This window comes from Macrotis lagotis, chromosome 4 (genome assembly GCF_037893015.1).
Source record: "Macrotis lagotis isolate mMagLag1 chromosome 4, bilby.v1.9.chrom.fasta, whole genome shotgun sequence".
Lineage (NCBI taxonomy): Eukaryota > Metazoa > Chordata > Mammalia > Peramelemorphia > Peramelidae > Macrotis > Macrotis lagotis.
Genome location: NC_133661.1, coordinates 202,297,363 through 202,313,906, shown reverse-complemented (window position 1 = coordinate 202,313,906; position 16,544 = coordinate 202,297,363). Strand labels below are relative to the sequence as shown.

At 42.9% G+C, this 16,544-nt stretch overlaps 1 protein-coding gene and 1 long non-coding RNA gene across 6 annotated transcripts in view; one reads left to right on the top strand and one right to left on the bottom strand.

Annotated features, from left to right (window-relative positions):
* LOC141522072 (uncharacterized) overlaps nucleotides 1-5,138 on the bottom strand; it is a 31,947-nt gene extending 26,809 nt beyond the window's left edge. The window contains exon 1 of the long non-coding RNA XR_012478124.1: nucleotides 4,781-5,138. This is a non-coding gene — a long non-coding RNA (uncharacterized LOC141522072). The remainder of the gene's footprint in view (nucleotides 1-4,780) is intronic.
* SPTBN5 (spectrin beta, non-erythrocytic 5) overlaps nucleotides 1-16,544 on the top strand; it is a 97,069-nt gene that overhangs the window by 56,051 nt on the left and 24,474 nt on the right. For all 5 annotated transcript variants that reach the window (XM_074235162.1, XM_074235160.1, XM_074235158.1 and 2 more), the window contains 15 exons: nucleotides 1,452-1,567; nucleotides 1,713-1,827; nucleotides 2,302-2,415; nucleotides 3,151-3,272; nucleotides 3,795-3,957; nucleotides 4,950-5,138; nucleotides 5,627-5,704; nucleotides 9,183-9,355; nucleotides 9,833-9,923; nucleotides 10,954-11,100; nucleotides 12,931-13,068; nucleotides 13,214-13,470; nucleotides 14,522-14,708; nucleotides 15,510-15,722; nucleotides 16,205-16,401. In XM_074235162.1, coding sequence (XP_074091263.1) covers nucleotides 1,452-1,567; nucleotides 1,713-1,827; nucleotides 2,302-2,415; nucleotides 3,151-3,272; nucleotides 3,795-3,957; nucleotides 4,950-5,138; nucleotides 5,627-5,704; nucleotides 9,183-9,355; nucleotides 9,833-9,923; nucleotides 10,954-11,100; nucleotides 12,931-13,068; nucleotides 13,214-13,470; nucleotides 14,522-14,708; nucleotides 15,510-15,722; nucleotides 16,205-16,401 — 2,300 coding nt within the window. The remainder of the gene's footprint in view (nucleotides 1-1,451; nucleotides 1,568-1,712; nucleotides 1,828-2,301; nucleotides 2,416-3,150; nucleotides 3,273-3,794; nucleotides 3,958-4,949; nucleotides 5,139-5,626; nucleotides 5,705-9,182; nucleotides 9,356-9,832; nucleotides 9,924-10,953; nucleotides 11,101-12,930; nucleotides 13,069-13,213; nucleotides 13,471-14,521; nucleotides 14,709-15,509; nucleotides 15,723-16,204; nucleotides 16,402-16,544) is intronic.

The following is a 16,544-nucleotide window of genomic DNA, read 5'->3' as shown; positions in this document are numbered from 1 at the left end:
AGATGCTAGGGATAGATACAAAGATATAACAGAAACAGAGCCTGCCCTCACAAGTGCTTCCATTCTGTCAGGATGGATGACTTACATGTATTTTAGAATAAACCAAAAGAATACAAAGTAAATGGGGGGGGGGGGAGTGAGGGACACTGGAGCTAAGTTTTGAAGGAAACAAGGTATTTTAAGATGTGAAAATGAGAAGGGCATGGGGATAACCAGAGTACAAAGCACAGTGATAAGAGAGTATCATGTTCAAGAAACAGAAAGAAGGTGAGATGAATGAAAAGTACAAGACATGGAGTTTTGGGGTAAACAATAATCAATTTATTAGTTGGGCTAGCAAATAATAAGTTAATTGATGGTCAAAGGTCTCTCTGTAACCAAAGACAAAGATGATGAAGATCATAAGTGCTTAAATACCTTTGAAAAAGTAGATGCCCCTAGCAGGCAAGGCAATCAACTCTTGACTAGAGAACAATCAATAAGGGGAGGGGGAGCTAGATGACCCATAGATAAAAGTACCTGAATTCAAACCCAACCTCAGCACTTGACACCTATCAGCTATGAGACCCTGGGTAAATCACCTAATCCCATTGCCTCACCAAAAAACAAACAAACAAACAACAAACAAAAAAAGCCCACCCAAAACAAAAAGACAATCAATAAAGGGGTAAACATATTAATGAAGAGGTGGGCCAAAAGTCTTTAGCTCCTGCTCCTTGATCTTGAGAGAGAGATCTCTCTCTCTGGACAAAGGAATCCACCTAGACTCATTCCCCTAGGTGGAGAGGGTCCACCCAAATTTGAGGAGAATGTTCCTAGATTAGGCCAATCTCATCATCAGTCTGGTTCTTCAGAGGATGACTGTCCTACCAGGACTGGTTCCCAAATGAAGAAAATGGAAAGGAAAAAATAAAACTTCAATTCTAATTTGTTTATTAATATGAGAGAAAAAAATCATTTCTCTCAAAAGGCAATCTTATCTATAATAAGATTGAAAAGATAAATAGGAGTCAGGTTGTGAGGACTTGAAAAGTCAAAGAGAAGAGTTCCTACATGTCAGCTATGTGATCTCTGATATGACATTTAACTCCTCTAGGTCTATCTCCCTCCCCTCCATTATAAAACAAAAGGAGTGGACATACATAATGATCTCAAGAAGTCTCTTTCAGCTCTAAATCTATGATTCTGTCCTCCACTGCCCACCTGAATAATAACAATTTTTTCTGACCTCTGTTAAGATTGTATGACTGGAGGATCCCCCCAGAAAACTACAGGACCTGGGGAATGAGAAAATCCAGTGCCCACATTCTCTTGTACGTCCAGTGCCCTTGGGATCTGACTTGATCCCTTTAAGTGACAATCCAGTTTAAAGAAAGCTCCTCCCCCCAAGAAATGGTTTCTACTTTCTCCTCTGGGCCTAAGTCTACTTCTTGGTTCTCCCCCTATGCTAGGAGACAGTGGATGATACCCATATCAAGGCCATTAATACCATGTCCCTTCAGCTCAAGAGCCAAGACCCAGAAGAGGTCAAGATCACCTACCAGCGGCAACAACAACTCAATGAGAGGCCAGTCCCAAGGCGGGATAGTGGGAAGGGGAAAGGGTGGGAGTGGAAAGACACCAACAAACTCAAAAAAGGCATTTTGGCCTTCTGTGCACATATTGAATCTAGCCCCTTCAATAACTATCCTCCTGCATCTTCTCCCTGGCAGATGGAGTAATTTCCATGACAACCTTCTCCGATACAAACGGCAACTAGAGGGTGCCCTAGAGATGCATGCACTGGTCCAGAAGTTGGACAATATCATGGAAAGGATTGGAGAGAAGGTAAGGGTCATATAGAGATCAGAACTGTAGATTTCAGGCAAAAGTCACAGGGAAGAGAGGGCAAGATCCTGCCTGAAGGGGAAACAATCTCAATCTAGAGAGCCATCTTGGCAGGGATCATTTCATTGAGTCTCCATTGCTTAGCAAAGCCCCAGGTACCTTTTGTTCTCATTATTTAACCGATTAGTCCTGTCTGATCTTCATCACCTTGGTTGGGTTTTCTTGGCAAAGATAACAGACTGGTTTTCCATTTCCTTCTCTAGCTGGTTTTGCAGATAAGGAAACTGAAGCAAAGAGGATTAAGTGACTTGCCTAGGATATCACAACTTTAAGTGTCTGAGGTCAAATCTGAACTCCGATCCTGCTAACTGAAGTCTGGCACTCCATTCACTGTGCCACTTAGCTGCCATCTGGTATAGAATAAGTGCTCAATAAATGCTTATTGATTGATTGACTTTCTCTGTCCCTTCACAGAGTACCCTGCTGCAGACTCCTAGCTATGGAAAAGACCTGGGGGATGTGGAGAGGCTGCTGAGGAAACATGAAGAACTGGATCGGGAAATCAGTGTCATCCAGGCCCAGATGGAGGTACAAATGGGGCTGGATCAAGAAGCATGACACAGGCTCCATGTCATTACCTTCATTTCCTAGTGCTCCAGGCAGGATGGATAGTAGAAAAAGCAGTCCTTCCCCTCTCTTAGGGAGCACCAGTTAAGGAAGACAACAGGCATAGGACAGTTCAGCTATAGGTGGATGGGAAGACCTGGAGATCCTAAGGGTACATCCCCTGGGTAGATGGTAAATCTCAGAAGACTTTAGGATATTTGACACAGGACTTAGCATATCATAGGCACTTAATAAATACATGTTGACTAAATACGCCCTCTATTTGAAGTTGTTTGTTCAGTCATTTTTCAGTTCATGATCTCCTTTGGAGTATTCTTGGCAAAGATACTGATGTGGTTCGGCATTTTCTTCTACAGCCCATTTTACAAATGAGGAAACTGAGGCAAAAAGGGTTAAATGACTTGCCCAGGGTCAAATAACGAGTGAGGTCAGATTTGAACTCACAAAGATGAGTCTTCCTGACTTTGGGCCTGACACTTTAATCCACTGTGCCACCTAGTTGCCCTGCCCAAAACACCGGCCCACCACTTCTCAATTAATGGGCCCTGACTGAGAAACCAGCAATTTTTCCACCACTCCCCCTAACCAGTCATAAAATTAGCCCTGATGCCTTACTCCATCAGTGGGTATTTCTGTGTCGCTGTCCTGGGCACCCACTAGGACTAGGGGACCATTCTGCCATCCCTTCTTCTGTAGCCACTGGAGCAGGAAGTGAGTCATTTGTGCCAGAGGAGCCCCCAGGCAACCCAAGCCCTCATCAACAAACAGCAGGAGTTGAGCAACAGCTGGCAGAGACTGCAGACTCAGGTCAAGGAGAGGTATATATGGATCTCTGGAGACCCCTTCTCTCCTTTTAACTTCTCAGAATCTCCATTTCCCCCATAGTCTCTGCATTTTCCCATTCTCTATCACCCCTGAGAATTCTGCCCCAACCCATTCAGTTCTCCTAGACCCCCATATTGTTCTATGGCCCCAAAGGACATTTTTAGCAGTGACTACATATATAATCCAGGGCAATTTCAATTGAGTGATAGAGGACAGTAAACAAAGATCCCAGGATACCCTCAATTTAGCATTTCAGACATATTTAAATCAGAATTAGGGAATGGGGGAAGAGGAGGCAGAACCCAGGAAAAGGATGTGATGGTTACAGAGCCCTGGTCAGAGACATTGGTAGGGGCAAAGGAAGACCCTTCCTCACAGTCTCCTCCAGGTCATGCATCCTCCCCACATATGACCCTGGGGAAGAAACACTCTCCATGTCAGTGCTTTGGGGTAACCTCAGTGATCCTGTGTTACCTCCACCGCTGGCTGGGCTGACTGATCATCCCTGTGGGCAGGAGAGAGAAACTGGATTTTTCATATCAAGTTCAGAAGTTACACACCATGCTGCGAGAAATGCTAGCTTGGGTACAAGGAATGAAGAGTAAGATGGAGATGGGAAGCCTTCCCAGCAGCCCTGCAGAGGCCAGACGTCTGATGGAGGAGCACCAGGACCTCAAGGTCAGTGGGCCCACAGCCATCTCACCCCTGCCTCATATCAGTTCTCTAACCATTTCCCCCAGCTTGGAATCATAGATATGGAGGCAAAAGGGACCTCAGAGGCATCTAGTCCAACTCTCTATTTTGCAAATGAGGAAACTGGGACCCAGTGAGGTTAAATGATTTGGTCATACAAATAGTGTCAGTGGTAGAATTTGAACTCTGCTCCTCTGACTTTTTTTTGGTGGGGTGGGGAGTAAAAGTTAGGTGGTACAGTACATAGAGTGCTAGACTGGAGTCGGGAGAACCTGAGTTCAAGTTTGACCCCAGACACTTATTAGTTGTGTGACCTTGGATAAGTCACTTTAACCCTGTCTGCTTCAGTTTCCTCATCTGTAAAATGAGCTGGAGAAGAAAATGGCAAACCACACCAATATCTTTGCCAAGAAAAATCCCAAATAATGTCAGTCAGACATGCCTGAAGTGAATGAACTGAACTAATTTCTGGCACTTGAGCCATTCCTATCCCTTATATTTCTCTAAGTACTCTCTTCCATCAATTCTTCTTCATTCCACCCTCCCAGCTGCTATTCATTTTCTTCCCCACTCCCCACCACCACTACACATACCAGCCAAGACATTTAACTTTTTTAAACAAGAAAAATGATTGAACCACTCTCATTTTATATGGCATACCAATATGAGTTTTATTTTAAAATTTTAATTAGCTAATTAATTTTTCACAAGCATTTACTATCTCTCCCTCCCACACCTTCCTTCCCATTGAGCAATTTTTTAAATATGAAAGATAAAATCTTTGTAATTTAGCAAAACAAAATCTTACATTAACTACGTTTCAGTCTGTGTTTGAAGTCCATCAGCTCTCAAGAAGGAAGTAGGCAGTAGAGTTCATCTCCAGTCCTTTGGACTCATTGTACTCTATTTTCCCTGGACCCCTCTCTACCTGTACTTCCTGTCCACCATGAATTCCTGAGGTCTGAGCTCTGTTACAGGCAGAGCTATCAGCCAGGGCAGAGACTATCGACTTGATACGAAGCACTGGGCATCAGCTGCTCCAGGCCAGACAGCCGATGGTCCCAGATATTTGCCAGGCTCTGGCAAGTTTTGAGCACAAATTAACTGAACTGGAGGAGAACTGGCAGGAACATCAAGTCCAACTGAAGCAGACCTTGGATTGGCAGGTGAGTGTAGCCAGACTCCATGCCCAGCTCTCCCCTGGCCTCTACTGTCCTGGCCCCACCAGGACCTGTACCTCTCTGTGCTCTCCTCCCTTCCCTCACATTGGTGGAAAGGGAAACCAAGTAGTCTTCTTTGCCAAGGATTCTATCAGAAGTCATCAACTGCCACTCATCAGTTTGCTTTGGCCTGATCTAAGCTGAGCAACTGACCTAGTTATCATGTCTGCTCTTGGCCCAAACCTGCAACCCCTTCATGTACATAAATGGTCACATTGTTGGATGGGATTTCATCGAATCTTTGCCACAACCTGCCCCTCCCCTGAAGACAGACCAGAAAGGAGCATTTCTGGCTTCCATTCAGCACCATCTCCTGACTTGATCTGTGGTTTTAGGTCAATCCTTAAGTCTTCATTTCCTCATCTATGTTGCAGAAAATGGGGTCCTACCTACAGTGAATACTTCTTCATTCCCTTCCTTTTCCATTCTCATAGGTATTCCTGAGCTCTGTGGAGCAGATTGAAAGTTGGCTCAACAACAAAGAAGCGTTCCTGGCACATGAAGATCTGGGCGTAGGTACCCAGGCAGGGAACGGGGGCACAGACTAGCCAGACCAGGGTTTTCAATCAAATTGAACCAAACAAATAAATGTTATTCAACAAATCTTTGTTGAGATAAAGCACTTATTAAATACTTACAATGTACCAAGCCCATAAAAGCATCTCCTCATGTATCAAGACCTGGAAATACAAAGACAATGAATGAATTAAAAATTAATTCAAAAGCATTTTTAAACATGTGCTATATATCAAGTATAGATATAAATGCAACAGCAAAGATAACCCTGCCCTCAAGAAACTTAAATTCTTTTTTTTAAAGGTTTTTGTAAGGCAAATGGGGTTAAATGACTTGCCCTAGACCACACAGCTAGGTAATTATTAAGTGTCTGAGACCAGATTTGAACCCAGGTACTCCTGACTCCAGGGCTGGTGCTTTATCCACTGTGCCACCTAGCCGCCCCTAAGAAACTTAAATTCTAAAGAGAAAAACAGTGCATTTAGGGAATTGGTAGTCAGTGAGGGTCACTTTGATTTGGAAAGTTGTTAGGATAGTGAAAAAGGCCTTGGAGGGGAGGGTAGATAAATACTCTTTGTCTAGGAACAATGGCAGTTATTGAGTTGATTTGATTTTTTTCAGATCCTTTAAAAATTTTTTTCACTTAGTAAATTTTCTCTTCCTCCTACTTTCTTCCCTTCCCCCATGAAAAAAAAAAAACCTTTTGTCACAAATATGCCTCATCAAGCAAAGTTTGGTTGTTGGCCATGTCCAAAAAATGTCCATCTCATTCTACATTTTGAGCCCAGCCCTTCTCAGTCAGGTGATGGAAAGCCTGCTTCATCCTGGGTCTTCTGGATCTTCTGGTTCATCATTGTAGTGATTAGCTTCTGGAATCTCTCCAAACTGACAAACATACACTCCCACACTTCTTAATTTAAAGTCCTTAATGTTAGGGACTGTTTTTACTATTATATTTATACCCCTAAGATAGCACAAGACTTGGAACAAAATAAGTGCTTAATAAATGCTTTGTCATTCATTAAGTCTGCTCATCCCGTTTCTAGCCTACTGCCTTCAGTGTGTCTGGTATACAGTAAGTGCTTAATAAATGCCTTACTTAATTTCATGGCTCCAGAACTGAACCCCACACCCACCTTGCTCCCTCCAAAAAGGGGGGGTCAGGAGAAATGAGGAGGGAATTGGTCTCCAAGGAATGTACCCTTCCCTGAGAAGGAAAGAAGGAAGGAAGGATCCTTTTCAACTGCTTCACAGGAAAGGAGCCTGTAAGATGAGGCTCAAAAGAAGGATTTGGAGGTCTGAAATGAGGAGAGAATGTATTCTAGATTTGAGGTGGGGTGAACAGCCTAAGTGGAGACAGGGAGGTGGGCCTCTGGGTAAAGAGAATGACTGGTTGTCCAGTTTGACCAGTGTGTGGAGTGTAAGGACTAGAAATCAATCAATCAACAAGCATTTATTAAGGTTTACTATGAGCCAGTCTCATCATACCCAGCTCTGGGGCCACCAAGAAAAGCAAAGAGCAAAATAAATGACTCCCTCAAGGAGCAAATAATAAACTGACAATCTCAGAAGTCTAGCCAACTAGTCCAGCTCATACCTAAAGGCAATTATATGGTGCAGTAGTTAGAGCAGCTGGACCTAGAAGCAGCAAGATCTGAATTCAAATCCAACCCTAGACCCTAGGGTATTACACTTAACTACTGTAATCCTGAGCAAGTCACTTAACCTCTGTTTGCCTCAGTCTCCTCATATGTAAAATGGAAAAGATAATATAATAGCACCTACCTTGAAGGGTTGCAATGAATTTCAAATGAGATAATAATTGTAAAGCGCTTAGTACTGTCTGACACACAAGAAACATTTTATAAATGGTAGCTATTTTGGGCTGGCTAGGTGGTGCAGTGGATAAAGCACAGGCCCTGGTGTCAGGAGTACCTGGGCTGTCTGCCTCAGACACTTAATAATTACCAAACTGTGTGGCCTTGGGCAAGCCACTTAACCCCACTGCCTTACCAAAAAAAAAAAAAAACCTAAAAAAAAATGGTAGCTATTTTTATTATTATTATTATTACTGTCATGATTCCTTCTACAGTAAAGCCAACAAACAGAAGTCCCTGTTTGAAGACTTCCAAGAAGGCACAACCTACTATCTCCCAAGTCAATTCCATTGGAAAGCCCTAATTATTAAGGAGTTTTTCCTTGCATCAAGCCAAATAATTGTCATTTATCCAATTACTTGTGGTTTGCAGAACACTTTACATATTATCTCATTTGACTCTTCCAACAGCCCAATGACAGGCACTTCCTTTTTTTTTTCTTAGATTTTTTTAAGGCAATGGGGCTAAGTGGCTTGCCCAAGGCCACACGGCCAGGTAATGACTAAGTGTCTGAGGTTGGATTTGAACCCAGGTACTCCTGACTCCAAGGCTGGTGCTCTATCTACTGCACCACCTAGCTGCCCTCCCCTTTTTTTTTTTAAATAAACCCAGACTAATGGTTTCATCAGTGTAGGGAATTCCAGGTCAAAAATTTTCCCAGCAGATGTAGATAGGCAGTTTCTCTGCTAGCCATTGTCTTAGAGAATTATTTGGAAGATCTGAGATGTTAAGGGACATTCCCAGAGTCACATAGCCAATTTGTGTCAGAGACAAAATCTGAATCCAGATCCTCCTAGCTCCATGGCCAGCTTCACTAAGTCAAAATGTTTATAGTATATATAGTGTTGGTATTAATATCATCCCCATTTTATAAATAGAATCCTCAGGGTCAAGGATAAATGAAGCGAGTAAATATCAGAAGTAGCATTTGAAGTCAATCTGAGATGCATCTTAGAGCTTGGTCAATGAACTGGAGAGAGCTGTCCAGTTATGACAAATCAAGTCAAACCAATCCAGTTATGAATACCAAGAAAACAACTTTTCCAACACTTACTGTGTGCAGGTGCTAGAGTTTGGTTTGACTTGATTTGATTTAAGGGTAAGTGCTGGAAAAGTTGCTTTCTTGGTACTCATAACTGGACATCTCTCTCCAGGTCATTCACCAAGCTCCAAGATGCATCTCAAGTTGACTGCAAATGCTGCCTCTGATATTTACTCACTTTATCCTTGACCCTGAGGATTCTATTTATAAAATGGGGAGTGTGCAAGGGAATTGGGGATATGAAGAAAAAAAATAGGCTATGTCCTCAAGGACTTTATGTTCTACAATGGAGAAAAAAATAAAATGCATAGAGAGATAAGTAAATATAATTTGAGGAGGAAGAAAACAGTAACCATTGGGGAATTATGGAAGATTTTACAAAGGCCCTAACCAAACAGAACAGACATAATTGAAAGAGCACTAAGATTTGAAGGCCAGGTTTCTTTGAGCAGGATAGTTGCATTGAGTGAAGGCCCTTCAGTAGAGTGGTTGACAGCTGGACTGGTGAAAGGTACTTTGGACTAAACCCTGGATACTTTCAATTATCCCTCATAGAATTCCTTGGCCACTGTAAAGACCTTACAATGGAAACATGAGCAGTTTGAGAAGGGGCTGGAGACTCAACTGGAGAAGATCAATGCTATGGAAATCATGGCATTCAACCTGAATCAGAGCCAACACCCTGAAGCACAATGTATCACCAGCAAGTGTCAATTGGTGCTTTCAAGGTATCTCTTAGGCTCAGTGGGTGAGATGATAGAGTTCTGGGATGATGAATGCTGAAACTTGGGCACTGAGGTTCCATAGGATGAATTTGTGTGGGTGTTGAAGCATGTGAGGGAGAATCCTAGCCAGGAATGATCAGTGTCCTGTCCTTGATCACCCCCCTCTAAGCTTCATCTCTCCAGCTAGGTCATAAAAATAAAGGCTATCCATAGAAATGAACCCTGTTTGATAAAAAGGAAATTTAATTGGAATAAATGTGAAATGACCCCAGTATGGTCAGAGTAGCTGACCCCTAAAGTCCCTTCCAATTCTGGAATTTGATGATTCCAGGTTTGGTGTTTTATTTTTCATAAAGGAAAACTATTCAAGGCACTTCTCCGTAGTGATCCCAGAAGAGTAGTATTCTTATACAATTTGCCCTTCCCAACCCTGGTCTCCATAGAAAAAGGCTTATCCATGCCATGTGCCTCCCTTCACAGGAAGGAAAAGTTGCTGGATAGAATCCAGGTCCGCCGACACCAGCTAGAGGAATTCCTGCAGTTACAGAAATTCTTGCAGGACTCCTGTGAGGTTTGTTGCTTCTTCTCCTCCTTATGGACAGTGACCAAGTCTGGGCCCTGCTAGGTTCTGGGTGGCAGTGGGAAGGAGAGATGGGGAAAGTTACCTCACTAAGAAACCTGAAGTGTAGTGGAAAGAACACTGGCTCCGGTTTCAAATCCTGCCTCTGATGCCTCACTGCCTATGTGACCTGCCTAGGTCTCAGTTTCCTTCTCTGCAAAACAAACAGGTGGTTCTAGAGGGCTCATCCTAGATCAATTCTAGTTCTAAAATCATTATAGATCTACAAATCAAATTATAATTCTTCTAAACTCATTTTAGAACTATGACTCTAATTCTTCTAAGTTCATCCTAGATCTACAATTCTAATTCTAGTTCTTCTAAGCTCATTCTAGATCTATGAATTTTTTTTTAGGTTTTTTGCTAGGCAATGGGGTTAAGTGGCTTGCCCAAGGCCACACAGCTAGGTAATTATTAAGTGTCTAAGACTGGATTTGAACCCAGGTACTCCTGACTCCAAGGCCAGTGCTTTATCCACTGCGCCACCTAGCCACCCCGTTATTGTTTTTAATTCTCATTCTTCTAAATTCATTCTAGATGTTAATCTTTAATCCTTGTAAATTCAGTCTAGATCATGAGTATCCAAACTTTTGTCTCTTCTGGGTCATATTGCCAAACAAAAACTTGTCAAGGGTCACATATAGAATTTAATATTTGTTTATGTCTACAATGTAAGCCCATATTACTAATGAGTATAATAATAAAATATAATGTAATAAAATATGGTTTTGAGGACCACAATACCTGGTCTAGCTCAAAGAATCTAATTCTGATCATTCTAAACTTCTTCTAGATCTCTGCATTGAATTCTAAATTTTCTAAACTCATTCTAGATCTACAAATCTAATCCTCATTCTTCTAAATTCATTCTAAATCTATGAATCATCCCACAAGACAGGGCAAATATAGATATCTCTATTAGAAAGTAGGGAATGAGAATGGCACTAGGTCCTTGAAACTCCTTGTTCTTTCTCTTATTTAGGTATCCATGTGGCTGAGTGAAAAGAACCTTGTGGCCTTAGATGAGGGCTGGCGGGACACTAGCACTCTGCAGGTCCAGTTGCAGAAGCACCAGAGTTTTCAAACCGAGCTTGATGCCTATGCTACTCAGATTCAGAAACTACAAACAGTAAGAGCTCCCGGGGAAAGGATACGTGTATTTATGGGATACCAGCTAACTATAGGCTGCCAGAGTTAAAGGAGTTCCATAGACCTGCCCTGGGTGCTGAACATCTCTTAAGTAGATGTGCTATAGGCATATCAAACACATAGCAAGAACAAATGATGTTTTGGCTATTATTTTAACCCAGTGGGTAGAACGATGGACTTAGAATCAGAAAGACCCAAATTCAAACCTGACTCAGATACTTGGTAAGTGTATGGCGTCAGGACAAGTTATTTAACCTCTACAGAACTTCAGTTTCCAAAGCTGAAAAAGGTCAGACTAGATGGCCTTGACGATTTCTCTCAGTTCTAAATCTATGAAGTTCTATGATTTCCACCCCCAGAATGCAATTACTTCCTAGCTTTGCTTTTCCTGTTGATGGAATTCCCATCCTTCCATTTCCCCAGATTTACAATCAATCTCAGGGTCATTCTCATCTCTTTACACTCCCCAGTCCCCCATATCTGCTGTTGTTCAGTCACTTCAGTTGTGGTCAACTCTTCCTGACTCCTGAGTTTTCTTAGCAAAGATATTAGAGTAGTTTGTATTTCCTTCTCAAACTCATTTTACAGGTGAGGAAACTGAGGCAAATAGGATTAACTGACTTGCCCAGGATCACACAACCACTAAATATCTGTGAGTAGATTTGAACTTGGGTCTTCCTGACTCTCTGCCTACCTAGGTGCCCCTCCATAACTAATCAGTTCCATATCTAATAAGTTTTGTTAATTCCAGTTCTAATTCTAACTCCACATTATCTATCACATTCATCTCCTTCCACTCACAACTAGTTCAGCACTAGTACAATAGCCTCTCGTCTTTCCCCCTCTCCAATGCACACTCCTTTCTTCTCCCATTCTTTCTCCCTCCCTCCCTTCCTTTCTTTTTCTTTCTTCCCTTCTTCCTCCCTCCCTTACTTTCTTTTTTCTTTTTCCTTCCTCCCTTCCTCCCTTCTTTCTTTCCTTCCTTCTTTCTTTCCTTCCTTTTTTGTCCTTTCTTTCTCCCTTCCTTTCTTTCTCTCTTCCTTCCTTCCTTCCTTTCTTTTTTTCTCTCTCTTTCTTATTATCTAGCAGACAGTAGGCACTTAATAAATACTTTTTAAATGAATGAAGAAATACTACTCTAGAAGAGATGCAGTTCAGGAGCTCTAGGAATCTATTTATTTATTTGTTTGTTTGTTTATTTATTTATTTATTTTAGAGTTGTTTGTTTGTTTGGGTTTTTTTTTTTTTTTGGCAAGGCAATGGGGTTTAGTGGCTTGCCCAAAGCCACACAGCTAGGTAGTTATTAAGTGTCTGAGGCTGGATTTGAACTCAGGTACTCCTGACTCCAAGGCCGGTGCTCTACCCACTGAGCCACCTAGCCACCCCCAATGGACAGTATTTATTAAGCTGTAGATAGAGTGCCAAGCCTGGAGTCAGAAGGACCTGAGTTTAAATCTGATCTCAAATACTTACTGGTTGTGTGATCCTGAGCAAGTCACTTAACCCTGTTTGCCTCAGTTCCTTCATCTGTAAAACAACTTGCAGGAGGAAATGGCAAACCACTCTAATACCTGTGCTAAGAAAACCCCACGTAGCTGTGTGACCTTAGGCAAGTCACTTAATCCCATTGCCTTGCAACAATCAAAAAAAAATAGAAGGAGCAAGAATATTCAGTCAATGAAAAGATCAAGTTAACTGTACCAAGAAGATCTGTGACAAGTAGCTCTTAGGCTTAATTTCATCTCTCTGCCATCATCCCTATACTACCACCTGGGCTAAAAGGTGAATTAACTCTTCTTTTTTACTTCAGGAAGGGGAGAAACTGCTGAAAAGGGGGCATCCTGACATGGAGACTGTTCAGGAGCGGCTACAAGAGATAGGAGACCTCTGGAGTCAGCTGCAGGTCAACTGCCTCAAGAAGGGAGCCAAATTACAGGACACTTATAAGGTAGTGATGGTGCCATGGAGGTGGAGATGGGGCATGCAAAAGTGAGACTGGTTAGAGCGGGGCTAACCAAGGGAAATGGTAAAGAAAAAAAATGGACCTCCTCCCCTTCTTTCCTTGCTCCGTTTATACTCTCCTCCCCGCCAAGGTCTTGCATTTCCAGAGGAAAGTAGAAGAGGTAGCAAGGTGGTTGGAGAACATGGAGGAGCAGCTTCGGACTCCCCTAGACAGACAGGACTCAGGAGGTGTGAAAGAGCTACTGGAAATCCAGGGAGACCTAGAAGCAACCATGGAGGGGCAGGAGGGATCCATGCAGGCACTGATGGACCAGGCCCATGCTTTTGGCTGTGAAAATCACTTCCTAGCTGGGGAGATAGAAGAGCAAGCCCAGCTGCTGCTCCAAAGGTAGGAAGTTTCTCTCACCTGTGCCTCATGTTTCCTGCATCCCAGGTTTCCTCTACTGCCCCAGTTTCATTCTTTGCAGCTTCTACTTTTTCTTTCCCCAAAGGGAAATGTCTTTTTTTTATTTTTTAGGTTTTTGCAAGGTAATGGGTTAAGTGACTCTCCCAAGGTCACACATCTAGGTAGGTCACACATCTAGATAATTATTAAATGTCTGAGGTCACATTTGAACTCTGATCCTCCTGACTCTGGGCCAGGGCTCTATCCACTGCACCACCTAGCTGCCCCAGGGAAGTGTCTTAAGAGAACCCCACTTAGGTTTTATCTATCTCAGATTCTCAATCATTTCTCTCTTTAGAGGTCCTCTTTCATTTCTGACAGTTAATAAGTATATATTAAGCATTCACTATTGGCCAGGATATGTGGGATACCAGGGATACAAACAAGGGCAAATATAGTCCCTTCCCTCAAGGAGTTTTTTATTCTTTTTTTTTTAGGTTTTTTTTTTTGTTTTTTTTTTTGCAAGACAAATGGAGTTAAGTGGCTTGCCCAAGGCCACACAGCTAGGTAATTATGGATTTGAACCCAAGTACTCCTGACTCCAAGGCCTGTGCTTTATCTACTATGCCACCTAGCCACCCCAGGAGTTTTTTTATTCTAATGGAAGAGAAAACATGAAAAAAAAAGTATACACACATGATATGTATGGATCCCTGGAAGATAATCTCAGGGGGGGAGGAACTGTGGGGTGAGGGGAGGACTAAGAAAGCCTCCTGCTTAGAGGATGAGGTTTGAGCTGAGATCCGAAGAAAGCCAAGTCAACCAGAAGCCTGTGACTGAGGAGTTGAGGATGATACACCAAGGTTTCAAGCTCTGGGAAATAGGAGGTGGGGAGTGCCCTCAGAAGGGAAGTTCACAAGAAGGGAGAATTTGTGAAGAAATAGAAGTTCTGTTTTGAATATTGAATTTGAGTTTCTTTTTCCCAACATCAACTTTTGAGCTCTTCTGCAGTCTTCCTTCCTCACTCCTGCTGCCCTTGGCTGTCCCATGCTAGGTACAGAAACCTGAGGGAACCCCTTCGGGAGCGCCGGGCAGCCTTAGAGGCCAAAAGCCTTCTATACCAGTTCTTCCAGGACGTAGAGGATGAGCTGGCTTGGATACAGGAGAAGCTTCCCTTGGCTACAGCCCAAGATTATGGACAGAACTTGAATGCTATTCAGCAACTCCAAGAAAAGCACCAGGTAGGTCACAACCTCTCTGGGGAATGTAGAGTATGTATGTTGTGAGGGGGAAGGAATGAGGGGGGAATATTTGATCTCTAGAGCCAGGTTCAAGCTCTAGGATGAGTTCATAGCATCCAAGATTTAGGGCTAGAAGGAATCATATAAATTAGTTCCCTTCATTTTATAGATGGAAAAATGGTGACCCAGAGAGTCTGAGTTACCCAAAATCAGTAGAATGTAAGCTTCTTGAGGGCAGGAAATGTTTTCATTTTTGTCTTCTCTTTCTCAGTATGTGGCACATCAGGACTAGAGAGCTTAAGGAATGTTTGCTGAATTTAATTGCCCCACCTAGCTCTTCTGCTCTCTCCTTTCCCCATACTCATCTCATACCACCCTCCCCTCACTGCCACTGGTAGCCCTGCAGATCCAGGATTCCAAACCAAGTTTCTATAAATCTGAACTCTTTCTACTATACCATCTTACTTCTCATGCTAGTACTAAGAGGGAGCACTAAGAGGGAGCAATATGGGACAGGGGCTGGAACTATAATTTTACTGGTATAGAAACTCCCTCTCCCAAAGTAGTTTGGCACCTTCTCTGAAAGTCTAGAACACTAAAAGGTTAAGTGACGTACCTAGGGTCACCCAGCTCTGCTTTCAGGAGCAAGGTCAATTTTCTATCTACCATGCCATGCTGCCTCTAATGGAATAAGCTAATGGGATAAGGAATTCTTAGCATCTCTGTTTGGGTATGACAAAGTCTTTGAGGGTGTTTGTATGATTCATGGATCTCTAGGGTCACCTTCTTTTAAACTTGCAGAACTTGGAAGAGGAGATCAGCAGCCATGAGGCTCTGGCCCAGGTAGTACTAGACACAGGTCACAAGCTGGTACAGGGTGGGCATTTTGCTGCCAGTGAGGTGGCTGCTCGGCTTCAACAGCTGAAAACAGCAAGGGACAGACTTCGGGCTGAGACAGAGCAGAGACGACGGAGGCTTCAGCAAGTTCATGAGGCCCAGCAATTCCTGGCAGAGGTGAGAAGGGTGAGAGGTGATAGAAAGAGAAGGAATTGGGAGGGACTCAGTATTTGAGATAAACCACATTAGATTATAGGATCAGAAATTTAGAGGTAGAAGAGAACTTGGGTTGTCTAGGCTACCCCCCCCCCAATTTTCACAGAAGTGAAAATTTGCCATTCTTTGGTAGTACGTTTCCCAGAGATTTTGTTGTTCAGTCATGTCTGGCCCTTTGTGACACTATTTTGGATTTTCTTGGCAAAGATCCTGGAAAGGTTTGCCTTTTCCTTCTCCAGTTCATTTGACAGATAAGTAAACTGAGGCACATGGGGTTAAGGATCGTAGCCCAGGATCATAGCCCAGATTTGAATTTAGGAAGATGAATTCCAAAGTGTGTCTATATTCCATTTTTCCTTCTCAATTTTTCTCTGGCTAAAATCCCTAAAAACAAACTTGGGGGGGGGGGGGAATGATCTAATCTCACTGAATCACTCTTCCAGCTCCTAGAGGCAGAATCCTGGCTGTCAGAACGAGGTCTTCTTTTAGACAATGAGGAGCCAGGGCAGAATGAGGAGACCATTGGGGCCATGTTGAGGAGGCTCGAGGCCACAAGGAAGGATCTGGAAGGATTCCACAGTCGGCTTGACAAACTGCAGGAGACAGGCACCTGCCTAGAGGGCAGACTCAAACCAGAGAGGTAAGCAAGATTTCAGAGAAGAGAAAGTTGAGAAAGATAATCCAAGGAGATGGCTGTGAAATTGGACCCAGTTTGCAGAGGTCATCATGGGATTTTCAGGTCAGAATCTTAGAGATGGAAGGGACCCAGAGGTCATTTAATTC